Source organism: Chiloscyllium plagiosum, unplaced genomic scaffold (genome assembly GCF_037043375.1).
Source record: "Chiloscyllium plagiosum isolate Xiang-an unplaced genomic scaffold, Cpla_swu_hap1 HiC_scaffold_23, whole genome shotgun sequence".
NCBI classification, from domain to species: Eukaryota; Metazoa; Chordata; class Chondrichthyes; order Orectolobiformes; family Hemiscylliidae; genus Chiloscyllium; species Chiloscyllium plagiosum.
Genome location: NW_028270161.1, coordinates 18,989,498 through 19,017,396, shown reverse-complemented (window position 1 = coordinate 19,017,396; position 27,899 = coordinate 18,989,498). Strand labels below are relative to the sequence as shown.

At 40.5% G+C, this 27,899-nt stretch overlaps 1 protein-coding gene and 1 long non-coding RNA gene across 3 annotated transcripts; one reads left to right on the top strand and one right to left on the bottom strand.

Annotated features, from left to right (window-relative positions):
- Positions 1-20: 20 nt before the first annotated feature.
- On the bottom strand, positions 21-1,472 carry LOC148145823 (uncharacterized). Its single transcript, XR_015761080.1, has 2 exons — positions 1,342-1,472; positions 21-1,233 (listed from the first exon to the last, which is right to left on the bottom strand). It is a non-coding gene; the product is annotated as an uncharacterized LOC148145823 (long non-coding RNA).
- Positions 511-27,899, top strand: LOC122561804 (NACHT, LRR and PYD domains-containing protein 1 homolog). Of its 2 annotated transcripts, XM_043713982.2 has the most exons (10): positions 511-793; positions 1,685-1,920; positions 3,568-3,631; positions 5,772-6,119; positions 9,253-9,411; positions 15,493-15,522; positions 16,726-18,439; positions 23,872-23,958; positions 24,061-24,228; positions 26,994-27,898. In XM_043713982.2, the coding sequence occupies exons 3-10, from the start codon at positions 3,571-3,573 to the stop codon at positions 27,346-27,348; spliced, it is 2,922 nt and encodes a 973-aa protein (XP_043569917.1). In that variant the 5' UTR covers positions 511-793; positions 1,685-1,920; positions 3,568-3,570; the 3' UTR covers positions 27,349-27,898. The 2 variants fall into 2 exon arrangements, with proteins under 2 accessions (XP_043569917.1, XP_087855551.1); XM_087999425.1 differs by lacking the exons at positions 511-793; positions 1,685-1,920 and having other exon boundaries at positions 26,994-27,899.

The window sequence follows — 27,899 nt, the reverse complement described above, 5'->3', positions numbered from 1 at the left end:
GGGTAAATAGAAGAGACTCATTTCTTCAACAATGTATTTTATTACATGTTGGCAATTTACAAACAAGTTACGTTGGATGATAGACATGGTTCCTAAAAGTACCAGGAGACTGGATCTGTCTCCTTCCAGATTCAGAGCTGTTTCCCTATCTATGTCCTCCTGATATCATCATATTTGCTAGGGCTTAATGCACTCTGCAGCATTAACCCTTTTAGAACCAAACATCTCATACAACACATGAAGACACTCATTTAATAGTAACAACAATAAAGTATACAATTCTAGTGAGGGTGCACTAGCAGAAGATCCTGCGTGTGTATGTGCATATAGCATTAAAAGTGGCAGGATAAAGTGGTTAGAAATGTACACAGAGTCCTAATAGGGGCATAAGTGATGAAAATGTGGGCTTGTACAGAACAATTTTAACTTGGCGTCTCTGGGGAAATGTCCCTTGGAAAGGATGTCGGCCTCGGGGCCCCATCGGGATCAAACATTCTACTTGCGAGTCTCAGTTGGATCTGCCACAACACGGAAGCTGAGTTCTCAGTATCTACCGGTACAGTTACCGATCACATTTACAACATCCGGTAGCCAAAAGTACTCTCTGACATCATGCGGATGTTTTTGTTGTCGCAATTTCGTGGTTGCTCTGTAACTGGCCGTCCCCAGTTCCGGGAACAGAATCGTCCAGGTCAACAGAAGAGGAAGAAGGCCCTTCAGCCCATCGGGTGTGCACTGGTCATAAACAATCACCTAACTATTCCAATACTATTATCCAGCACTTTAACCAATTGTAAGCCTTGTCATTCAGATAAGTACATTTCAATATTTTTAAATGATGTGAGGGAAACGCGATTTCTAGAAATTGAGAGTATGTTAAGGCTGAAATTGTCTGAATTAAACAGGAATTCGGAAGGGGAAGCGGTTTAGGCAATTTGGGGAAAAAGCGTTGTAACTTTTTGCGTCGATGAACTTTGTCACTCGCTGAATTTTTATTCCGAAGTTAAACAAGTCAGTTTCACTTTCACAAGTTCACTGCGTCAACAGTTATCGTCAAACGAATAGTGCCAGAATAGATCGCGAACTTTTCTCCCGGGTCGTAAGACGCGTTTGTTTTCTCTCTCATTTTGGGGATCAGGTACAGAATCAGAATTTACCTCCCACTTCGTGTTTTTATTGCTCCATCGATCGGTTTCGTTGTTGTCAGGTGACCAAATGATCATCAGAAAAGAACTGTAAATGAGAAACAAAAATATAAATTACTGGAGCAGCTCAGCAGCGTCCTGATGAAGGGCTAATGCCCTAAACATCGACTCTCCTGCTCTTCAGATGCTGCCTGACCTGCTGTGCTTTTCCAGCACCACACTCTCGACTCCGACCTCCAGCATCTGCAGCCCTCACTTTCTCCCAAATGATGATAGTAGCTCACGACAACTGAATAAATGACAGAACTCAAGGAAATTGGGACCCGGGTCCTGGAAGGTTGGGGAGTGATGGGAATTCTCCAGTTCCCTCTCCTGTTGCAAACAAATCTCTAAACTGCTCAGTGAGCATTGCTTCTCTATCGGTTCTTCTTGCTGAAATAATCCAATAGTAATCCCACTCTCCTGGAATATTAGATGTTTCAAAGCAGAGAACTATAAACATTTCAGAGACATTAAAACGAATCTTCTGCTTGTTCAAGTTTGCAGGCACTTGGAGCTTTTTAAGCCACTGTCATTATGCTAAGTGAAACCAGCCTTTCGGAAACCACGGGCTGTTTTTGTGTGCATGATCTAAATTATCACAAAGGACTCTCCAAGGTACTTCAAGGATCAGTGAAACAGATGACCAAACAACAAGACGTCTTATTTTAAGAAGGGTGGTCTTTAATTGGAGATCCCTGGAGTGAATCATATTGCGACGATTGATGACTAGTTGGTGAGTTTATTTTTATAATTGAAGAGAATGCAAACTGAGAGTCAAATGAAAGAGCTAAAAAGAATAGTTTTCTTTGATCCTAAAGTTGGATGCAGCCAGACAGATGTGACAGAGTTGGGGGTATGCTGTACTGCAGCAAGTTGGAGTTGGAGTTGATCACTGCGATCTTAGATGTTCATATCTGCACCATGTGCTTAGCTCACAGGCCTTCGACTCAGAATTCTTGAGCTGGAGTCTGACCTGCAAATATTGCAGAGTATCAGTGAGTGAGGGAATTACCTGGACAATTTGTTACTAGAGACAGTTGTGTTCCTTCAATTAAGTGAACCTTTAGAGTTGGTTCATGGTCAGGGGCAGGAGGGTGTGATTGCAAGTCAGATTGGTATGGGATACATTAGTGGAGGAGGTGTAGCCATTCACTTTGATGAACAGGTGCAAGTTACTTGCTGTGTGAATAAGAACAACAATTTCATGTGAATGGAAACTGACTGTAGCATGATGACACAAGCACATTCAAGTGAAGATGGGAGGGATAAAAGAATTATGGTGTGATTGGGGACACTGTAACTTGGGAAATTGATACTCTTTGATTTACAATCAAGGTCTAGAGTTCGAAAGATTCTGTTGGCAGGATTAAAAACATCATCTCATGGCTAAAGAGGAACTTGAAGACAATGATCCAGTTGTCCTGGTCCATGTAGGAAACAATGACACTGCAAGGATGAAAAATGCTATTATGCTGAGAGAGTTTGAGAAATTAGGATTCAAATGAAGAAGCAGAACCTTAAAAAGTAATCTCTGGTTTGCCACTGAAACCACATCCCACTTAACACCGGAATAAACAGATTATAGGGTCAGATGCATTGCTGAAAGAGTGGTGTGATAGCAAGGATTTTGCTTCATGGATCATTGGCACATAGAAAGAGGGAGCTGTTCCTTTGCGATGGGCTCCACTTGAACCAAGTTGGGATTGGAATCCTGGCAAATCTTAACAAGTAGGGCTGGAGAGTGCACTTTAAAATAATGAAGGCCAGGTAGGAAGATTCAGAAAAGGACAAATTCAAAGGAGAAAGGGAAATGTTCTTTAAAGTTCTCTAGAGTTGCACACTGTTTTAAGTAAAAATAAGGAGAGTAGTTCAGGAAGTGACAAAGAGAAATGAAGTTAAAATTGTATTCGTGTATAAGGTGATGTCAGAAAAAACAGAAAAAGTCAAAGCTTAAGGCACTTTATGTAAACGTGTGAAGGATTTACAACAAATTGGACACATTAATAACAGAAATTAATTGGCTTAATCCAATAATTATTACAAAGATGTAATTGCAAAGTGATCAAGATTAGGACCTAAGTATTCCAGCGTACTTGTATGAGAGAGATTAAAAGGATGATGGAGTATTCTTGATACTAAGGATGAATGAAGACAGCAGAGAGAAATGATCTTAACTCAAAAAAAAAGGAGGGTCAGGTTGGTTGGAACTATTAAGTAGCGAGTCTGAATGATTCTTTTAACTTAAGGTGCCAGTGAAGCACCTATCACCTTTTGTTCTAATCATCAGTCACTCTGGACACACAATTGCCACAAACCTTGAATAGCTATTTGGAAAAATCTTTAATGACTCATTTCATTCCAATGGATTTTTGGTTTTCAGGCAATGGAGAGTCCACTGTGCATCACATTGTGGTCACTTCTGTTCCTTCAACAGCTTTTCTTAGGTAAGTGCCTTGTCTTTTTTTTCAGGAGTTTCTCACGTGTAATTGACTGTCTGGTTAAATCTGTCTGGATCATGTTTAGTTTTGGTTTTAACAAGTGATCTCTTGCTGAAACACAATGCTGCAGATTTTGTTTTAACAATAAACCAAAAGTTTACTAACAAAGGAAACAAAGATAAAAATGAAGAAACTAAATCATCTAACCGTAACACACATTCAAAGATCTTTAAATGCTTTGTAAGAGTGTAATCCCATAAATCCCAAAATGCACTTTTATAAATTGAAAATAAAATAAAACAGCTTTTGTTTTTACAATACTCATGAAATACATACATTAAAACCCCTGTATCTAACACCATGATAGGTTTAATTTGCTGTGACTTCAACTTACTGACTTGAACTGTGGATAGTTTCTTCTTGGAACTATTATCCACCTTAGTTTGAATATAACCACTTCAGGGTTTTATCCCAACATTCTGGTCTGTGATAACATTGCTCTTCATTCTATAAGGATACTGAGTTCCCTATGTCCTGTCCTTGCCTCTTGGGCTGTACATCCATTCGAGGGCTTTCCAGGACTTCCTCAGTCAAAGAAAACCTAAGAACAAATAGCTGCCTGTCAAAAGCTATGTTTTTTTCCCTTAAGCTTAAACAAACAAGTTCCAAAAGTCTCTAACAAATGTTGAAACTCCAGTATTTATGTTGGTGAGTCCAAAACAAGCCAAAATAATCAAACTTTTATTAATGGTGTACAAAAAGTTTGGCTCCAAAACTGCTTTACTAACAAAAAAAATCACTATGGCTTCGGAAATATTTAAGTTAATTATTAATTTCAGACACACAGAAAACCCACAGGCCGGTTACTCAAAACCAAAATCCCAAACGTAGAATAAATGGCATTACATATAAATGACAAGAGTTTACACCACACTGATATATACAATGAATGAGAATCTAAGGAAGACAGATATGAAATTAGTAAGCCTGTAGAGAAATTGATGTCAGTGAGAATTTGTTTTGGATCAAACTGCAATAGTCAAGCAGAAAAATAGTTAGTGCCATTTGTGATTCTTTTCTTTGAAAGGAAAGCAGTATTAATGGCACATGAACAATGGGGCTATAATTTAAAAAGTTAAGCTCAAGCTGAGGGAAAACAATTTACATTAAATAGCAATACATCACTTCTTTTCAGAAATCCCAAATGCTGAAAATAATAAGTTTTAAAGGACAATTACCACTCTTGTGTGGACAAATACATCAGCCTTTGTGAACAGTAAGAAAACACAAGCCATATATGTAACATTTGGGATTCAGCAGTCATACATCCTTAAAATAAGTTTGACTATTTGTAAATAATTTTAAGGTGGTTTATTACATTTATAAAGAAAACAGTTTAGATATAGTGCTTAGCTAAATAGGCAGGAAAAGTTTACAATCTGTGACAGGGGAAGGCAGTTCTCCAATACCAGTGACAAACGGACACTTGGCACAGAACGTATTGACCTCAGGAGGGAGTGATGGAAGCATTCTGCTCTCTCCAGGTGAAGTGTTGGGGTGGTTCTCCTTTCTTGGTCCATTTTCTATCTGAAGAAAACAGCAGTCTGGTGAGAACTGCCACATCATGATGACTGCAATCCATCTCTGAACCCTTCTTGATTTACTTTATTTCCAGGTGATATACCCTATTTCAAAATCATTCCTTTGAACCTTTCTAACTGCTGAATACAGGCTTTGCATTCTTTCCAAGACGAAATACATAGGGCCTCAGTATAATATCCAAATGGTAGCATTTTATTCAGTAACACACTGAAGTGGCAGTCATGCACTCAAATCCTGAAATAGGATTTGAAACTGTCCATATTGACCAATTACATCACAATCTAAATATTGTTGGTCCAGATACTAGAGTTGAGTAATCATGATTTTACATTTAGACAGGGTTGTAATGGCAGATTGGAAGATAAGATTTGACTTGTGTGGGAAAGGGAGAGCTTTTACACCTTTATCTTGTAGATTGGTTCCTTTTGGGAATTTCAATAGATTGGGCAGAAACCATTAAATGGAATGGATGTTCTGAATGGGGCAAATGACCACTTCTTGTTTCATCCTTATTTGTATATTGTATGTCTAATATTTTCATTAGGTGATGGATCCTTCATCCAGATCTGCGGCGTCTTAGGTGAAGACATCTTACTGCCCTGCACCTTTACTGTTGCATCCAACTTTAGTCTGCAGCAACTTGTCATTACCTGGCAGTGGACAGTCAGTTTAATTGTGGTTCATAGCTACTACAATGAGAAAAACCATCCAGAGTATCAGGACCCAGCATTCAGAGGACGTACTGAACTATTTCCCGAAAACTTCCCCAATGGAAATGCTTCACTCAGATTGAAAGAAGCAGCCACATCAGACATGGGGAACTACACCTGCTTTGTAATTCAGGAGGATGGAAAAGGCTACATTGAAAATTTGGTGGAACTGAAATTATATGGTAAGCTTGTAGATATCTCCCAGCCGTAAATAAAAGTACATGCAAAACTTGTTGAGAGAATTGTGCCCAGGCAGGGAATAATCACCTGGAAATTGTTTCAAATCTTTCACATATTTAAATGTTTCAGGGAGATTCATGAGAATGGAGCTTGTTAGACTGTAAGAAAGTTATATCATATATTCAGTCACTTGTGTGCTGTGTAGAAGATGAACTACACATCAGTTTGAGTAAACCGTTTAACTATCAATTATCCTGTTCGCTTAAATAATTTGTCATGGGCCCCCAACTTTCTTTAGTCTGAGAATACCTTTAGGTTTGAAGTGTTCTGCCCAACTTCACCTGAAACTGCTTTTTTTTTTAGTCAGCTTATTAACAAGACTTAATGGACAGCAGGCATAAGCCTGACACTTGGAAGCTAATGAACCTAAAAGCTCAAATCTGACAGGCATGATGGAAGGTTGTCATATTCAAGAATTTCTTGATGTCCAGTTCAGTTTGGATGACCTCTGCCTCTGATCCTTGTGCTACCATCTGGGAGATAGAGGGACCTGCTTTGTCCCAACTTCCAGGATGTTGTTGCCTCCCACCCTGCAGACAGAGACAGGGTGTTAGTTGAGACCCATTTCTTTTCAAAGATGGTGCTCTTCTGATATTGGTGGAGGAGGATAAGATGGAATTGCTAGTTATTAACGTGTCCCTTGGTACGAGAAATCCCATAATCTCAGTGGAAATCCAGCAATCCCAAGCAAGAACATGAGCACAGAGCCAGTGTTGCAATCTTCCTGACCCTTTATCCCTTACTTTTGGTGATTGAGTTTGAGGGGAAAATCAGACCCCCAATCATCCTGCTAACTCCCAGACATTTTATGCTCCAGTTAGCTGTTCAATGAAGCTTCTGAGCTGGTGGTCACACATTTACTAATAATTAATTGAGGAAACATTAAGGATTTCATTAGATTTATTTGATAAAGGGGAGATTCTAAGGTCTCAAGTACAATTTAAAGTTTAGCACCCACAGGCATTCAAGATTATTATATAATGTAAACTGAATGGCATTACCTATACTTATGAAATATTATACTCAAATGAATGTTAGATATTTTAGGATAAAACACATTTCAGACAGACACAATGTAGCAGAAATGGCCATAGCATAAATGAATGAATAAAAATAAATCATAGTCTAATGCCACCATATGGTTAATTGAAGTATATAGATCTTACTGAAATATCATTACATTCAGATGCAAACTGTAGACCTTAAGTTGGTATCTGGTACTTTTTAACAACCCTATATTCTAATAATTTAACTATTAAGTAGTGCAAAAAATTTAGTTGTTTATTTAGGCAAAAGCTGAAAACAGAAGCTAAATTGGTACTTGGGAAATATGGCATGACTGTCTGGAGTCTGGGTTTAGTGCAAGTTTTGGTCCTTATTACTGATTATCATAATTTAATTTGTCTGGAGGCAATAAAGAAGATTTATTCATATTTAGCACTTAATTTCTGTGGAGAAGATTTTGTGGACTCTTCTAAATCACTTACAGTGCAGGCCTCTGCCTGGTAGATGCACATTAGCGTGTTATAACAAGGGCCAAAGCATGGAGTAAAGTGTGCACAGTTCTTGCATACAGCACTTGAGGTTGGACGAGGTCCAGAGAAGGAGAAAGCACTGAACTAAAAGGCACAGGCACCATTCTTCCATTCCTCCCGTCCCGCTCTCCTGCAGTAGGCAGTGCCATGGCATAGTGTCATGTCCTTCTCCCATTCTTTGTCCAAAACGAATGGGAATCACTAACAAGATTGCCTTGACCAGGTACTCCCTTTCTGCTGCTGACTCCAAGAAGAGTGTCAGAGCACTTAACTCCCTTTTTTTAGGTGAACTCCTCAGAGAATTCTTTGAATAAGTGTTGCTGTAAAGTTATTGAAGAGTTCAGTCTCTAAGAAAGTCTTACAATTTATTCAGTAGCAGCTTCTCAATTGCAGCAGCAAATTGAGATGGTCAAGAGTATCCATTTAAACAGTATTTCAAATCCATAACAACACTTTGTTTACTTCCAAGTAAATTGTTGGGGGATGGTATTAGAACAAGTCTCCTAATTGAGCACTGTAGGCATTTTTAGTATCAGTCAACCCTTTTACAAGCTTCTGAATAGCTGTTCTAAATTGTTCTTTTACTAAGATGACATTCTGCTCTAAACACAGCTGAACTGGCATTTCGGTTTAAGAACAAAGAACAAAGAAAATTTACAGCCCAGGAACAGGCCCTTTGGCCCTCCAAGCCTGAGCCAATCCAAATCCACTGTCTAAACCTGTCGCCCAATTCCTAAGCATCTGTATGTTTCTGCTCCCCACCTATTCATGCATCTGTCCAGATGCACCTTAAATGAATCTACCGTGCCTGCCTCTACTACCTCTGCTGGCAACGCATTCCAGGCACCTACCACCCTGTCTATAAAGTACTTGCCATATATAGCCCCATTAAACTTTTCACAACTCACCTTGAAAGTGTGACCTCTCGTTATTGAATCCCTCACCCTGGGAAAAAGCTTATCTCTATCCACCCTGTCTATATCCTTCATGACTTTGTAGACCTCAGTCAGGGCCCCCCTCAATCTCCTTTTTTCTAATGAAAACAATCCTAACCTAGTCAACCTCCCTTCATAGCTAGCACCTTCCATACCAGGCAACATCCTTATAAACCTTCTCTGCACTCTCTCCAAAGAGTCCACATCCTTTTGGCAGTGTGGTGACCAGAGCTGTACACAGTATTCTAAATGTGGCCAAACTAAAGTCTTGTACAATTTTAACATGACCTGCCAGCTCTTATACTCAGTATTCCGTCCGATGAAGGCAAGCATACCATATGCCTTCTTGACCACTCTATCCACCTGTGCAACCACTTTCAGGGTACAATGGACCTGAACTCCCAGATCTCTCTGCTCATCAACTTTTCCCAAGGCTCTTCTGTTTACAGTATAGTTTGCTCTGGTCACTGTGATCACATCAGAGGATAATTAACACCTGAACATGCTAGTTAAGATAGCTCATTTCATGGGAAGAAGAGTGAACATTGTATCTCAGCTGTTAATGGAGTGATTAAACCATAATTTTATACTTCTAAATATCCTAGATAAACCACTGGTCATTGGAAATGACGATACCGCAGTTTTGCACAGACAAAGAGCAATTTATACACTTGGATTCATAAGTGGAGCACTGATTGTTTTAATTGGATTTAGAGTTGGATATTCGGAAATGCAAAAGAAGAAGCAACAAATTTCCAACGAGAGTGAGTAAAGTGTTCCAAAAAATTAAACACGTGTCAAGCAATTTGCATATAGTAACTGAAGTTTGATACTTTGAAGGACCTACTATGACAGTTACAAAATTTAATGTAATTTGTTTTAATATTTAAGGCTACAGTTTCTTGACACAAGGGAATTTACTCTGTTTCTAAAGTTCAACCTTAGGATTAAAAAAAAATGTTAAGATATGGGACACAGACTGATATGTTTATGGGATTAAAAAAATGAGAATTTCCCACAGGATGTGGGAAATGATTGAGTTCTATTGATGCATGTTTTGTGATATGATTGTTCACTTAATGTAAGGATTTCTTAGGCTTTTTATTGCAAGGCATAGCTTCACTGAAGGAGATTGCTTGCACCAACATTAATAAATTCTAAGGTTAGATTTTCCAAATAGGAAACAGAACTGGGACTTCATATTTTTAAAATCTCTGTAGTCAAGAGTCAGGGATTGACTTGTCTCAAGATTCAAGGGAATTGTTATTGGGAATTCAAGGGAATTAGTATTGTTCAATTGGTAATGTAAATGGCTTCACATTCACTGAACAGTAAACTGTTGCCCAATAAACATCACAGAGTCAATGCTCCACATATTCTTTGTAATCTCAAATTTGGGTGAAACCTGAGTGACATGGACAATAGCAAGATTTGTGGCAGAATTGGGTGGGAGGTCTAGTGAGGGCCATCTCAATGCAGGGAGAAATCTGTTGCATTGATACCGGGTGATGAGGTGAATTTCCCACTAGGCAGCAGCAAGTTATCATTTCAGGGGGATTATAGCTGCAAATTGCCTCATTAATATTCACTTCCTATCTTTCCAAATGTGCTGAACAAGCTAGACATGAAGACATCTCAGTGTGAAGTCAGAGCCCATGTCTGGCGACTTCAGCTTGCTGCTTGGCTGTGAGAAGCTTCCATATTGCTCAGCACCAAACAGCATCCGCAGCCATGGGCTGCACGCACACCTCATCCACAGACATTGCCATCTGACATTTATGAACTCCTCGTAACCATCTTGGCATCTCTCCAATCCACTACAGGCCACTTTGCAAGCACAGACTTGCATTGCCAGGTACAATGGCAACGAGCAATGAAATTCTGCTGCAAGGACACTTTTTACTTAGGCATAGGCACCAGCTCACAGATTGGACAAAGCTGTGTCTTAGGGCTGCTTTCTTGTTTTCTCAGTACCTACGTTTTAGCTTTTATCTGCAGCCTTGCAGTATCCCTGCCTTGCCTTACCTTGCCATTCCTTTTAACACAGTTAGACAACCAAGCAGCTTACCTTGTTGGTCAGCAGTCCTCAATCTAGGGATGTACATCTTGCTGTAGGGCAGCTACATCAATGTCATAAATGTAGTATGTGTCAGCATATTATGCACTAAACAGATTGCGTGTGCAGCAAGCCGATGGCTTATCCTCACTGAGGTTCATGGAAGTACTGGAAGAGCACAGCAGTTAGGAATCCTGCCACAGTCAGTGAGGGCACGCTCTGATGCCAATTAACAGTCAGGCATCCGATCAGGGTTGACTTGTTCAGGGTGCCCATGCAGAGCAGAAATTCCCAGTCAGACCTGTGGCTCCGTTGCAATCAGTTTTGTTTTTTGGGTAGGGGTTCGCTGGAAAGATATACAGGAATGTGTTACGGTCTGGGCAGTTCTTGCTGGCATCTCGTTACGTCGCCTAAGGGAGTGGCTGTGCTCAGTTTGTTGGGTCCATCCTCAGAGGTAAAGGGAAAAGAGATGGAAGAGGGTGCAGCTCCTGTAGGAATAAGACAGGAACCTACTGTTCAGGATTGAGGGTTGCAGGCTTAAGGGGAAAGGGAACGATGATTATGAAGTTGGTTAATTGAGATATGGTAAATCATGGAAGTGAATGGAATCATGTGGCAGGGGTCTTGGGTTCAACCACAGACAGGAGCCCACTGGTTTCAAGAGGACAGTTAATAACCACACCAGGCATGGTCACCTCATAATGCAGGGCCTGGGGGACTGGTACATCTATGTACAGTCCTGTAAACACTTAGGCAGAGACCTGAGGATGTGTAAAGAGCATTTCATGGGAAGGGCTATCTCAAACAGGATCTGAATGTTCAGGATTTCTTCGACACATTGTAATAGTAATGTATTACCATAGAATCCCTACAGTGTGGAAACAGGCCATTCGACCCAACAAGTCCATACCAAACCTCAACAGTATCCCACTCAGATCCATCCCCCTACTCTATAACCTTGCATTTTCCATGACTGATGCACCTAACCTACACATCTCAGCACACTATGGGCAATTTAGCAAGGCCAATTCACTTAACCTGCACATCTTTGGACTGTGGGAGGAAACCAGAGCACCTGGAGGAAACCCACGCAGACACGGGGAGAATGTGCAAATTCCATACAGACAGTCACCCAAGGCTACAATCAAACCTGGATCCCTGACACTATGAGGCAGCAGTGCTAACCACTGAGCTACCCTGCCATGTTACATGTATTTATGAAAATACAGTGAAATATGTATAAGGTGACATAAGTTGGTGCAATTTTAATTACATAAATTACAAAAAGAAATAAATCATACAAAGTTAGGACTAATCTCATTTTTTGTTCCATACATGGTTTATTGATTTCTTAAGTGCTACAGGATACTGTCACACTCTCCAGCCGCCAAAACTCTCCCTGAGGTCACAACACCAAAGCGGAAGCAGCTGAAGCAGCTCCTCTCCACCAGATGTCATCTCTGCCAAAGCTGCCTCATTGCTGCTGACGTTCCAGCCACTGCCATAGCCAGGAGAATGTCCCAACTGTTGAAGGCCAGGATCTGTCTCAACTTCCAAGAAGTGGTAGACCGTCCAAATCAATTCCTGAAGACCAAGAGATCGTTAACTCGCCCGCCATTGCAGACCTCACCAAAACACCGAAGGAAATGAGCGGACCCCAATTCATTGACGCTGGAACAGCCCCTCAAGCTGCAACTGCTATGGCAAGTAGGAATGAACATGACCACCGCTCAACAGTTCTCTGCAATCTCTCTCCACCACCGCAGCCAGAGAAAGAAGAAATTAATTTGATTCAAAAGTTAAATGAAGAAGAGTTAAATAAACAAAGGAAGAAGGATGCAATCTGTCTTGTGAGAGGGAGCAGACGGGTTGGGATCCTGAACACCATCAACCCTGCCATCTCCTTCCATTGTTAGGGAAAATTGGAAGTACACAATGGGAAAGAATATGGCTGCAACCGCACTGAGACTGGGTGGGATCAGTGTCTGAGCCTGTGAGGGAGGCGCCTAGTGCATTAGCTCCTTGTATGCTGCACTCCTCCCTGCCTGGATCTCACCTAACAACCATTCACAAAATGGCCAGGCAATGAATGGGGATGTTTTAGGATGAGGGGTAATGGAATCAGCAAAGTCCATTCTTCTCTATACACTTGGTTCATCCTACCTCTGATTACTGCAGCAGACTCTCAAAACAGATATTGGTCCATGGTGTATCCTGTGTAAATATGAAGTTAGTCCTTCTGCTGGCATAGTTATATTCAGGGCTAAACAGAGACTCAAAGAAACAGATGTGGTGTCAAAACAAGGAAAATGATACAAATGTGACACTTTACACACATGTGCAATGTCACCTGTGCCAGCAAAATGCCCTGAATAGGTTTCATCTTTCTATCCCTGTCTCTACATCTCGGTGTAATCGCTGATTCTGCAGGAGTGGTGGAGGGACTCTGCTTGGCAGTGGAGCTCAGTGATTTGGTCAGGATGTCCTGGGGTGTTTGTGTCTGGATGGCCCAGAGATGTTTTCCCAGACTTCTCTTGCCAAAGGCAAGAGGACTCTTTTCCTAGCTTTAACTTCCAAGGGTCAAAGGGTGTGCAGGCAGGGTGGAGGTGGAGGGTCTAACCACTTCTGGAGTAATCTGGGAGGAGATTCTGAGGTGCTTGTGTGTGTGGTTCCTTCTCCAGTTGGGTGCCTCCTGGCACTGCCCTGTTTCCTTTTGAGGATGTGGGCAGGTTCCCCATCCCCCTGTCACCACACCTTCAGTTTTGAGGGCCAGTGGCTGGAATCCAAGTGAGTTCACCTCTCCAGCAAACTCGGAGGATGCTGGACCTGGCTGTCCAGTGCGACTGTCCATAGAGGCAGCCAGACAATCTCCTGCATAGCTGCACTCCTAAGGCTTTTGGGCATTGATGGCTATTGTCTCCCACATGCCTTGCTTCCAATTCCGTTGCTGCTTGTGCATGTGGATGATGTCCCTGATTGTCAACCCCAAAAGGTCCCCTCCTGCCTGGGGCTAAGCAGGCACTTGGTCTCCTGCAGGCCTCCGAATGCCAGAGGCTTGAGCAGTTTCATCCTCAGCCAGCTGTCACAGTGAGGTGCTCACCAGCAAATGTTCCACTTTCTGTGGCTGACATTCTCACTGAGGTGTCAGTGTTTTCAGTTGAGCAGGTGGCTTCTGGCTGACCCAGCCGTTTCTCCATGGAAGTGGTGAACATTGTGCTGCAAGACAAAAGACAGACAACATGTCGCTGCGACTGGTTAGAAATAGTGAACAATGAAAGAGATAGATTTCAGGGCTACTGTGAGAGGGTTTTAGAATGAAGAATGTTCTGTACTCAGTTGGCAGGAAATGAATGTTTATTTTAATTTCAAAAATATACTTTAGTCATAAAAATGCAGGAGTGATCTGAGTCTTCTGCAAAAGACAGATCTCATTTTCATGGCACCTCAGGATCTAATGTTGTGGACCTCACTACTCATATGGGCTTATTGATGCCTGTCTGGAGACAAAGGGAGGGATTGAGTGAGCTGAAAATGGATGGCAATGCTGTTCGTGCTGGTGTGGGGTGATGGTGGGGGGGGGGAGCGGTTTAAGTTGGTGAGGTTTTCCAAGGGAATGCATAGGCAACTTAGAAACTCTGCAGGATTAGAGTAAATGAGGAAAATGAGGCATACAGTTATGAGAGTATTAGAGCTTGAGCCTTGGTGGAAGATGGGTACAATAGGAGAGAGAGTGATTATGAAGTATCAAGGTGTGATATTTACTTTAGCAGAGCAGAGAAGATCATTGACTTTGCGTTACTGCAGGCTGTTTATCTGCACTGTCAAGACTGCACTGACCAAGGTGGCAACCTCAGACCAGGATGCCAAGGTCTGGTGTTGTGACTCCCCCTACTCGTCTTCAGGAAGAGGATGCCCCTAACTTTGCACCATTCATCCACCAGGACTTCCAGGTCTTTATCAAAGAATTGCAGCAGCATCTGCCCTTCTCCAACATGTTCAAATTCTATCCGTAACAGAGAAGGGAAGCATTAGAATGCTAGCCCTCACTCAGGTGCACATTGGCCTTTCTAACATGGCACCATCACCAGGGATGCCCTAGCCCTTTGGCAAACATATAGTCAATGCTGAGTTGTTCCAGGAATGGCCTCTTGTAAGATAGGGCCAGAATCAATGTGACAGGTGCTATATAGGTGGGGTGAATCATTGATAAAGCAAGTTTGGCAAGATCAGGCAAGAAATCTCACTAGGCCGCATGGTGAAAAACCCTCTTTAAAAAACACGACGCAACTTACAATCAGCCAAAAAATACGTGAGATTCAGTTTGATTGAGTGTGATTTATGGTCAAGATTATCGAATTGTTGCCATTACATTGAATTCTGTGCAGGATTGAACTTCACATATACAAGAGTGGCCTGAAGGTTTAGCTCTCCCCCAGTGACTGAGAGTTCACAGACAGGCAAGTGTCACTGCTGGCCAACATGGTGTTTTCCCAACGCCATCCCATCTTCTATAATGGAGGTCTCTTTCAGGCCATGGAGCTGCAAGAGTCAATCTGTTGTTTCGAATAGCAAATCTATCCTATCAATTGGCCACCACTGGGAAAATCACAGCTGGGTGAATGGCCCCCCAAGAGTGCTGGCTTGTGACACCCTTTTGGCCCCAACTGTGGAGTCCCAATGCCCCTATAGAAAACCCGCCCAGTAACTTGGTGAATCTAATAGATATTGACAGTAAATGATATTGCCCTTAAGAAGCAGACATTAACTCAAGCTTATTTTTTTTTTCTAGATGTGCCTTTACTGGATAAGGCTGTAGAAGGTAATGAACTGAATTCTCTTTTGTGTTCTCATTAGGTTCTAACATATATGATGGCACTACAGCCGACTACAAAATAAATTTGGTATTCTTGTTAACTATTTGATGCATTTCTACCAAAAAACCAACATAATCTTCAGAGGATTGTGATAATATTTGTTTTAGTAAATTAGCGAGGAAAGAATAGAATGTTACTGACTAAACAAATTTGGAATATTGGTTCTATTATCTCGAGATAGAAAAAATTAGATTAAAACTATGTAAGTGCTTTAAAAACATATTAAAAGACCAGTAACCTACCAGGTTTACTTCGTTATGAAACCATTTCTTTAATTCCTTCAGAATCAGTCACAGATGAATAGGGAAGGAGGTAGAACTTAAAAACTGTGATAATGTTATGTGAATGTTCCTTCCCACGCTACTTTGGTAAAAAGTCTGACTTGGTTTTCATGCTCCCTTTCAAAAAAAATGTTTGGAATGCTCTTCCAAACCTGCTTATTAAAGCGTACCAATGTGAGGCTTAAACATTACACCAGTTTAACATCAGATTTTTGTGTTCTGGCATCTTCCGTGGCTGCTGCCAGACATAAACTAGGACTCAACTTTGAGGCTTTGAAACCGTGATGATCTTGCCATGTTGAATAACAAGGTATTAATGACATAGAACACTGAGTGCCCAAATTGTCTATGTCATGCAAATGGAGAGGTGTTGATCTTTGGCATTGGAATAAACTGTCTAGTAGAAGCCGTAGAGTAGATATACGAGTCACATGTTGCCCACAAGGGTCTTATTTTCTGCCAGGAGAGTTAGTGAACTTCTGTGTTGAAATTTTCTGGTTCCAGTGTTGCTGACAGATGACAGGGAACCACATCAAGACAGGTGCAGCACCCTGACACATTTTATCTTTCAGGAAAATGACTAACTGCAAACTAGATGGCAATCCAATTTCTAAACAGACAATATGGTGTCGGGAAATGATGGGTTCATCCATCTGAGTTCCTGCTCCCACTAAGCCATTAAAATCCTGCCCCAGATATTAAGTGCTGAAAATGAACATATAAATGCTATAAATGTTTAGAATTTGAAGTAAAGGGAGGTGGACATTTATGAAAGCTGAATATGTGACTGAATGCCTGGTGCCTGTTTCTGAATGAAACTGTTTCTTCCCACTTTGTGTATTGAGAATTTCAACCATTTCCTTCCAGATGTCATTGAAAGTTACAAAAAGGACATTTTGAAAAATCGAACAGAATTTGACAAAATGTCACATGGGAAGGCCAAAGCCTACAGCTTACTTGACAGAACAGTCAATATCACCTCTCCCATGAAACAGATCACAGGTCTTGCTCCAGATTTTGTGTCAGGAGTGAAAGCTGCACAACTACTGTCATTGCCGCAGAAAGCAAACTACCCTTCAAAGCGAGTCCTGTTGATCGGTGACAAAGGAGTGGGGAAAAGCTGGGCTATAGCCAGCATCCAGCAAGAGTGGGCAGAATCTCAGCTAAGTCAACCAAGGTGCATCATTGTTTTCAGATGCCGTGACTTCAATGGAGTTGAAAGAAAGACGACTCTACGGAAACTGCTTCAGAAGCAGTTTGAGTCATTGTCATCAGTCCTAACAGAACTTCTTCGTAACCCTGAGGATGTGTTATTCGTTTTGGATGGACTGGATGAATTCAGCAATCAGTTGCAATGTAATCCACTGGATGGTGATTTTAACATAGACACTGAGGCTGAAGTAAATATTCTTGTTTACAGACTCATTGCAGGTGATCTCCTTTCAACAGCACAGGTATGGGTTACCTCCCGATGGAATACTGAGCAGCTTGAATCTCACAAGAAGTATTTTGATTGCATCCTTATTATCTCTGGGTTTACCAACGATCAGTTAAGAGGATATTGTGAAATATTCTTTCAGAGAAAACAAAGCGCAGCAGAAATTTATGAACACGTGGTTAAATATGAGACCATCAACTGCCTGATGTCAAATCCCCTCAACAGCTATATCCTGTGCAATATTTTGGAAAGATGTAACTGCAGTTACACTGTGATGGCAGATGTGTCAATGACGCACAGTAAAGTACTCTTGCTGTTCCTTTATAGCCTGGTTCACTGCAGGACATCTGACAAGTCAGTGGTCATTATTGAAAACTCTGGGACTGAACAGAAAGACAAATTGCTTCAAGATACTATCCTGAAATTGGGGGAACTGTCCTTCAACAATTTGCTGTCAGGGAAACTTGAAATAAAAATAGATGATATGTGTCACTATGGAATAGATCATGATGTTCTTTCAAAGTATTTTTCAAATCTTATCTTGGAAGAAGAGTATAAAGGCCAAAGAATCCTTGAGTTCTGCCATGTCATGCTAAAGGAATATTTTGCAGCTTTGTATTGTGCAACTTCACTGAAAGATGACGCTGAAGAGTTGGTCAAATGTCTGGATCTTTGGTGTTTTGGGAGAACACCACAGAATCAAAAAAGCCAATACTATTTGAGATCATTTAAGGCTGAACACACAGAGATGCTGTACAATTTCACGAGGCTTCTCATGGGCTGCTTAAAAGCAAGAAGAGGTAGCAAGTTGTGGGACTGTAATGCTTCACTCCCTCATTCTACAGCCAGAGCTCTAGTGACTTGGTTCAAAGAATGTCTTGAACGAAGTTGCAAAAGGTCCAAGCTGCTGAATTTAATGCATTGTCTTTTTGAATTGCATGATTCAACTATAACAACAGAGGTATCTCCTCACTTCAAGCATGTAGATTTTTTCAACATTTCTCTGAGCCCACTAGACCTTTCTGCGTTATGTTACTGTCTCCGTCATTCTGCTGTGGAAGAATTGGATTTAAGACTCTGTACTATAGCGGATGATGGAATAAAACAGCTCAAGGATGTGCTATTCAAATGCAAAACTGTTCTGTGAGTAATATCATTCATAAGAATTTAAAGCAACAGGTTTACAATCTGCAAGGAATAAAATCTTGCATTTGGGTGCTTTACCGTGTACCGTCTTTCGCTGTGTTTCCCTTTGTCATGCATTTTCTGCTTCAGTTCTGCCCTGATCAAATTTAATGCCTGCATTGTGTCACGTTCCAGTCGTGGAGATAATTTGTACAATACCCCATCAATTATACCTGAAAATTACACTGCAATATGTGATTGGATTTCTTTGCTATAGGTCTTTCTGCTATATTTCAGAGATTCTTTTTAAAAAAGTATTTTTAAATTCGCTTTGTTTGCCTTACTGTTTGGTTAGTTTGCTGTAAAATACATTGATGGCAAGGTCTGCTGTAAGTCTCACATAAACTTAATTATGTATTTGCTATAATCATGACAGGATGAATGTACAGTTAATTAAGCCCCAAGTCATGAGTCACACATATAAACTCATGTGTGTTAAATATGAACATTTAAATTCAACCAACAAAACAGCAATTTTTTTCCCTTTGCACCATTATTCAGAATTAAAGCAATTTTGCACTATATTTCTTCAGTAAAATGAAAATATTCCATTATTCCAACACAAAACCCTTCCTTAACAAAAGTGGCAGGATTGCTTAATATATAAGCTGTAATCCAGAATTAGAATAATGTCCCTTTTCAATCACAAAAAAAAACCTCTCAAACACACAGGACACCAATCACTCTGCAGAGATAATAGTTTTTAAAAAATGAAATGGAAATACAGCCTTATTAAGCAATGGTCTGTGAAACCAAGGATAGAGATGTATGACTCCTCCAGTCCATCAACTTTCTTGTTGGCAAAACTCAAATTGATGACAGCTATATTCTGATCATTTAAACAAGGTTCAATTGGAAATCAAGCTGGAAATTGGTCACAACTTAGCTCTCAGGATTGTAAGTCGAAGATTGTGGTGCTGGAGAAGCACAGCCAGTTAGGAGCAGTCTCTGTGCTGTCCCAGCACCACACTCTTCGACTCTGATCTCGAGCACCTGCAGTCTTCACTTTCTCTCAGGATTGTAAGTTAGTCAAAGTACTCGGGTGTTGACTTTATCAAGTTTCCAAATTTCATGTGAAAGAATTGTAGATTGTGGTGCCAATAGTTGCTGCATAAACAACAGAGCTTGGTTTAAAAGGATGTGGCAGACACTTGATTTAGTCACTGATTGCTAGATCGTAATCTCTTCTGCCAAAATTGCTTACCCTTCCAGAATAATCTAGAGCACAAAGGTGACCCTCTGCTTCCTCTCATCTATATGACTGCACCCTTCTGAGTTGATTTTAACATTCTCATTGTTTCCAAGATCCTGCTGTTACCTACCTCTCCAATCCGGCCCAACCCCTCAACACTTCGAGATATCCAGACTCATCTAAATCTGGTTTCTTCAGCATCCCAAATTATTGCTCCAACTTTCAGCTGTAAATGTGCTATAGTATAGAATTTGCTCCCTTGTACTGAAGAAGGGTCATTGGACTCAAAATGTTAACTTTACTTCCTCTTCACAGATGTTGCCAGACCTGCTGAGTTTCTCCAGCAATTTTGGTTTTTGTTTGATTGCCTTAATTACTTTGCCTTAAATAGGCTTTGAAAGGATTAAGTGACCTTGATACTATTGGTTCCCTTTCTGGTCTCATGCTTTTGTTTTATCATCAAGAATCAGTAAAGAAGACAAACCAGAAGCTAGAAATCTCTCTTGAAATCATTTTTTTTGTCTCAGCAGAACTGGTAGTTTCCACATGCCAGTGTTTCTGTGTTCCGAGTAAAACTGAAGAATTGGACAGTGACCAGTTCCCAAAGACTTAAATCCAAGTTGGAATTGATTTTGTTCATTTGATCTAATGCTCCTTATGCCACTCAGAATTATATTTTGTTCTGTGATGTCACTCTGAAGTTTATTGGAATTCTTTGTTTCGTAGATATAAATTGTTTTGCTGTTGATTATGATCTGTGTGATCTCACTGGGCACAAATTGACTGATATGTTTATCTGTAAAATAGCAGTGACTATACTGGAAATGTATTACATCAGCTTGGAAATGTTTTGGAGAATCCTGAGTCCATGAAGGTGTCATATAAATATATATAATTTCTTTTTTTCTTATCTCTGGTGGGACCAGGAGCTACAGGGCAAATATCTATTGTTTGAAGAGGCCTAACAATTACATCAGTTTAGAAACTGAGATTTATATCTTTGTTTATTTTCATATCAAAACAACCTTCCTATGCCCTAATGAAGAGTCAATGGACTCAAAACATTAATTCTTCTTTCTTCTCACAAATGCTGCCAGACCCACAGAGTTTTGCCAGCAATTTCCGTTTTTGCTTCCTCTGTTGTTACAGATATTTTGTCCAAAAATGTACTTTATTCGTAAAACGTGTATAAACATAAACATTTCAAATCAGACATTCTGGAAAGTGCGATGGTACTTTCAATTTTTCTCCATAGAATATGTTGTATCCTTAGGAATCTCGTGACAATGCAATGGCATTCACTCAATGAATTCAATGACATGCATACAGCCTGATGATTCCATAATTTACCAGCCCTTTGGTGCACTATGGCTGACTGTTTTTAGATGGTGAAACTATCCCCATTGTGTTTTTGTGGGCAGCTGCCTCAAGCTTTAATGTGTCCCTGAGCACGTGGTTCTGACCTTAGAATGTGCCAGTCTGTAATCCACAGCTGTGACAACTTTGCAATAGAGGACCAACAAGGTTCTGGCAGACCAAAGAGTGCCTTCCACTGAAACCACTTCAGATGTCCAGCATCTGCAGTTCTTTGTTTGATGTTTATCTCAGTGTATGTCCCTGGGGATAACCTGTAGAGCACAGAGTATTGCATCACTGAACCTTCCCAGGCCTTCTTTGAAAAGGCACATTTCACAGAAGGTGAATGACAGTGTCTTCATCACCACACTTCCCTTGAGAGACTCAGAGACTTTGGATGTGTATAAAGGGCCTGACGTAGTGTGCCTTTCTGACACCCAGTCATTCCGCACTTTGGTGCTTGTGTCCTGGAGATGATTTGATTTATTATTGTCACATATACTGAGATACAATGAAAAGTATTGTATTCCGTGCTAATCAGACAGATCATCCCTTAGATAAGTACATCAGGGTAATTAAGGAAATCTGCGAAATGACTTTAACAGTCTGCTCACAGAACCATCACAGAATCCACTGTCTCCTTTCCCTCATGACCTTGAAGGTGTTACATGCAGACCAGTGCCAAATGGACCTACAGATAGCGAAGCTCATTATTGAAAGGATGGTTGAATCAAGACATTTTTGTGTATTCGATACTCCAAGACAGTAACAAAGAATCTCTTAAAAATTAAACTATTTAAAACCATTGCTAGATCAAATTTACCTAATAATACCTAATACAAAAATTTTCCTTATTTATCATTGGCCAGAAGCTTATTCCCCTAACAATGCTGCACTTCTTAATATCTTCTTTTCAGTCAGATGATAAAGGGGACATGAGATAGCTTTGGCAAATAGAATTAAGGAGAATCCAAAGGGTTTTTACAAATACATTAAGGACAAAAGGATAACTAGGGAGAAAATAGGGCCCCTCAAAGATCAGCAAGGCGGCCTTTGTGTGGAACCGCAGAAAATGGGGGAGATACTAAACAAGTATTTTGCATCAATTTTGGAAAAGGATATGGAAGATATAGAATGTAGGGAAATAGATGGTGATACCTTGCAAATGCGCATATTACAGAGGAGGAAGTACTGGGTGTCTCGGAACACATAAAGGTGGATAAATCCCCAGGACCTGATCAGGTGTACCCTAGAACTCTGTGGGAAGCTAGAGAAGTTATTGCTGGGCCTCTTGCTAAGGTATTTATATCATCAATAGTCGCAGGTGAGGTGCCAGAAGACAGGGGTTGGCTAATGTGGTGCCACTGTTTAAGAAGGGTAGTAAAGACAAGCCAGGGAACTATAGACCGGTGAGCCTGACCTCGGTGGTGGGCAAGTTGTTGGAGGGACAGGATATATATGTATTTGGAAAGGCAAGGACTGATTAGGAATAGTCAACATGGCCTTGTGCATAGGAAATCATGTCTTACAAACTTGATTGCTTTTTTTGAAGAAGTAACAAAGAGGATTGATGAGGGCAGAGCGGTAGATGTGATCTATATGGATTTCAGTAAGGTGTTCGACAAGGTTCCCCACGGGAGATTGATTAGCAAGGTTAGATCTCATGGAATACAGCGAGAACTAGCTATTTGGATACAGAACTGGCTCAAAGGTAGAAGACAGAGGGTGGTGGTGGTGGAGGGTTGTTTTTCAGACTGGAGGCCTGTGACCAATGGAGTACCACAAGGTTCAGTGCTGGGTCCAGTACTTTTTGTCATTTACATAAATGATTTGGATGCGAGCATAAGAGATACAGTTAGTAAGTCTGCAGATGACACCAAAATTGGAGGTGCAGTGGACAGCAAAGAAGGTGGCCTCAGATTGTAATAGGATCTTGACCAGATAGGCCAATGGGCTGAGAAGTGGCAAATGGAGTTTAATTCAGATAAATGCGAGGTGCTGCATTTTGTGAAAGCAAATCTTAGCAGGACTAATACACTTAATGGAAAAGTCCTAGGGAGTGTTGCTGAACAAAGAGACCTTGGAGTGCAAGTTCATAGCTCCTTGAAAGTGAAGTCGCAGGTAGACAGGATAGTGAAGAAGGCATTTGGTATGTTTTCTTTTATTAGTCAGACTATTGAGTACAGGAATTGGGAGGTCATATTGCAAATGTACAGGACATTGGTGAGGCCACTTGGAATACTGCATGCAATTCTGGTCTCCTTCCTATCGGAAAGATGTTGTGAAACTTGAAAGAGTTCAGAAAAGATTTACAAGGATGTTGCCAGGGTTGGATGATTTGAGCTATAGGGAGAGGCTGAACAGGCTGGGGCTGTTTTCCCTGGAGCGTCGGAAGTTGAGGGGTGACCTTATAGAGGTTTATAAAATCATGAGGGGCATGGATAGGATAAATAGACAAAGTCTTTTCCCTGGGGTGGGGAAGTCCAGAACTAGAAGGCTCAAGTTTAGGGTGAGAGGGGAAAGATATAAAAGAGACCTAAGGGGCAACCTTTTCACACAGAGGGTGGTACGTGTATGGAATGAGCTGCCCGAGGAAGTGGTAGAGGCTGGTACAATTGCAACATTTAAGTGGTATTTGGAAGGGTATCTGAATAGGAAGGGTTTGGAGGGATATGTGTCATGTACTGGCAGGTGGGACTAAATTGGGTTGGGATATCTGGTTGGCATGGACAAGTTGGACCGAAGGGTCTGTTTCCATGCTGTACATCTCTATGACTATGACTCTATGATCCTTATTTGGCAAGTATTCAAAACTGAGTGTCTTTACTATCTTATTTTACAGTGTAAGCTCCAACAAACTGACTGAGAAGTCAGCAGAGATTTTGAGTGACATTCTTCAAGACCCAAAATGCAGAATTGAGACATTATCGTAAGTACTTAAATCATATCATTTTTAAAAAAGAATTTGTTCAAGTTTAGTAAAAAATCTGATCATTGTCATTTCTGTTTCTGAATTGCTTGTTTCATTTAGATGTGGCACAAACTATTTTGGTGCCAGGGGAGCTCAGTTTTTTTGGAAAGCTTTGACAAGAAACCAAAGGCTCAAATCTCTTCGTTTGTATGATAATAAGATTACAGATGAAGGTATAAAAAACATGGTTGATTACCTGAGTTACAATACAACTCTTGAGAAGCTCTAGTAAGTATGCAGCATGTGTGCTGGCACATGAATGTAAATATTTTATGTAAATATGTAATTTCTTGTAAAGTTACAAACAAATGTATGCATATGCATCATTTCTGACTCAGGTTAGTTGGAATGGTGAATGAACGCAAACTGTTGGAAACATAATGCAAATACTAGCCTGCTATCTTATCCCTCCCCCCACAAACATTTGACCTCACTCTCCACCCTAAAGTGTCTGGATTATTTATCAGTGGTGAAATGATTAGTGCCAAATTACTTTCACAAAGAAAGTTTATCTTTTCTGTACCATTGTGTAAGAGTACTTAATCTGTTGTCAGAGGATTTTTTTCTTCAAGACTGGAATAGGAAGCAAATACAGTGTTTATTATAAAATCATGGAAAGCAAGCACACACTCACTGTGAGCTGCTCGCAAGTTCCCTGAATTGAAGGCGTCATACTAATACCAACTGAGAAAGGAGATGGATCAACCTTGTAGAACAGATCATAAACCTTGAAGGAATTTTTAAAAAAGAAACAGTGTGTGGGTTTGGGATAATAAAAGCAGGATAAATAACGCAAGTATATTGGGAACTTGACTCCAACCAGCTTTAGGATAATATATTCTGTAGTAGACCAGCATGTAGGCTATTCTAGACTTGGAATTGTGTAATGAGACAGAATTGATCAATAAACTTAGCGTAAAGAAACCTCTAAATCACAGTGATCATAACATGATAAAATTTGATATTCACTTAGATAATGAAAAATGTTAGACTAGGACAGGTATTTAGATTTTAAAAAAGAGGAAATGATGTGGATATGAGCATTGGAAAAAATAAATTAAGAACCCAAAATCCAAAGTAGGACAATAACAATGTCAGTGATGGACTTTTATTTTGCTTTTGTGATAAATCTTCATTGAGAGTTGTTAATTATGGAACATTTTAAGCAGGCAGTTATTGCCCCTTTTATCAGATCTTAGCCTCAGACTTAAACTTAACAATTGACACTGTTTTGCTTACAATAACGTCCACTACATTTTTCCCCATTAAGTAGATTTATACCTTTTGCACACTTAAATGAGAGATTCCTCATTTATTTGTGAGGAATTCATTGCCTCAGTGAATCATAGAATTCCTACAGCCTGGAAACAGGCCAATATGGCCTATGTAATCCACACCGCCCTTCTCAAGAAAATCCTACCCTGACCCTGCGCTTCTCATGGCCAATCCATCTAGCCTGCCCATCTTTGGACTGTGGAGGGGAAACCGGAGAACACGGAGAAAACCCATGCAGACAGAGACTGTGCAGACTCCACACAGACAGTCACCTGAGGGTGGAATTGAACCTGATCCCTGGTGCTGTGAGGCAGCAGTGCTAACCTCTGAGCAACCAAGCTTCCTGTGATTTCAAGTTTTTCTGGTTGCCAGTTATCTAAGTATTGCTTTGACATATTTAAAGCTGTTCTCTCTTCTTTGCAGCCTGCCTAACACAGCAACCCTCCACCCCAACAAAACTTGCAGCCTCTTAGACGAGGCATTGTGTAATGAGAGAGGATTGATTAGCAACATTGTGGTGCAAGATCCTTTGGGGAAGCATGACCAAAGTATGGTAGAATTTTTCATTACAATGGAGAGTGTTACCACTAAATCTCAAAGTAGGGCCCAAACTTAAAGAAAGCTAATTTTGATGCTATGAGGCGTGCTTTATCTAGGATGAACTCACCAAGGATACTTAAATGGTTGACGGTGAATAGGAAATGGCAAACATTTAAAGAACACATGTATGAATTTCAACAATTGTACAGGTGCAGCAAGGAGTGAAGAAAGCTAATGTTATGCTGGCTCTCATAGCGAGAGGATTTGAGTAAGGATGTCTTGCTGCAGTTATACAGGGCCTTGGTGAGGGCACACCTTGAGTATTATGTGCAGTGTTGGCCTCCAAGTCTGAGGAAGGACATTCTTGCTATTGAGGGAATCCAGCAAAGGTTCACCAGACTGACTCCCAGGATGGCAGGACTGACATATGGGGATAAACTGAATCGAATGGGCTTGTCCTCACTGGAAGTTAGAAGAATGATGGGGAATCACATAGAAATATATAAAATCCCAGTGGCACAGAAGAGGCTAGATGCGGGAAGAATGTTCCTGATTTTGGGAAAGTCCAGAACTAGAGGTCACAGTCTAAGAATAAGGGGTAAGCCATTCAGGGCTGAGATGTGTAAGAATTTCTTCACTCAGTTGTGAACCTGTGGAATTGTCTCCCACCAGAAGCTGTTGGGTCCAGTTCATTAGATATATTTAAAGAGGGAACTGGATGCGGCACTTGTGCCTAAAGGGATCAAGGAGTATGGAGAGAAAGCAAAAATGGGATATTGAGATTGCATGATTATATTGAATGGTGATGGAGGCTGAAAAGGCCAAACTCCTGCACCTAGTTTCTGTGTTTCTGCTGAAAAGCTTAATCCCAGCAGAAGGCACTTTAGGTTGCCCCAGTGATTAAGTTGTCCCAGGAATCTTTAGTGGTATCATGACAAATTCCAATGTTTCGACATGTATTTTGAGCATTGTAGAATGGGAAATGACATTGAGGTCGAAGTTCATCGATGATCTAGTTGAATAGTTGGGCAGGCTCAGAGATCCAATGGCCTACTCCTTCTCTGATTTTCTTTGTTCCTCTATACAGTTCTTTCTGATATTTCTGATCATCACACATTTTGTGAGGATTTATGAATGGTTAACATTTTTGCTAATTATAATTGTCTTCCCATTTTCAGTTTGTGTGTAAATGAATTCAGTGACGATGGACTGAAGAACATTCAACAAATCAAAGAGGTGCAACAGCATCTGAAGATTGTCACTAAAGTCATAGAAGATGAAGATTTGTTACTCCGAGTTGAAACACAGATAAATGAGTTACACTCTCAAAGCAAGGAGTATAACGAGGAATGGCTTCAAACAATCATGAAGTCCATACTGAAAGATCTTGGAGATGAGAGTGAAATAACAGACCAGATGATAAAAAATAGGGTGGGAAACATTAAGGAAAGTATAAACAAATTTCTGTTGAAAAAAGCAGTGATAGCAGTTGGAAGCAAGTCTACATTTAGCATTTCAAAGTTGCCCATTTAGACCGTGAGATGAGAGTGACAGCCTTTGACATCAAGGCTAACATTTGACGGAGTATAGTTTTACAACACTGGGTAAACGCCTCTGCTAATTTAAACCAGCCACACAGAAAAAGTTCACTTCATGCTGTAATCTGTTAAAATTTGAGAGGCAAAGAACTATCCCAGAGGTCACTATTGAAAGTAAAATTAACAATTTCATTCTTTAAGTTCAAGTGAGAATAATAAAATCAACAACTATTTCCAATTCCTTTCCCACAAACCTATCTTTTACCTCCTACTCTACAATACTCGTCCAAAAGAAAAATCCTGATTAAGATTTGCAGAAAAAAATGATATTTCAAGAAAACCAGTCAGCTTTGTTGATTCTGTTTTGTAGATTTTCCATTTGTAGATTTTTCTCTAGGAGAAAGTGAGGACTGCAGATGCTGGAGATCAGAGTTGAGAGTGTGGTACTGGAAAAGTACAGTAGGTCAGGCAGCATCCGCGGAGCAGGAGAATTGACGTTTCAGGCATAAGCCCTTAATCAGGAATGAGGCTTGTGGGGTGGGGGTA

Coding starts and splice junctions, on each gene's coding strand:
- LOC122561804 (XM_087999425.1), top strand. CDS start 3,571: ATGGAGAGTCCACTGTGCATCACATTGTGGTCACTTCTGTTCCTTCAA. Junction 9,412..15,492: donor GCAACAAATTTCCAACGAGA/GTGAGTAAAGTG, acceptor TTTTTTTTCTAG/ATGTGCCTTTACTGGATAAG. Junction 18,440..23,871: donor TTCAAATGCAAAACTGTTCT/GTGAGTAATATC, acceptor CTTATTTTACAG/TGTAAGCTCCAACAAACTGA.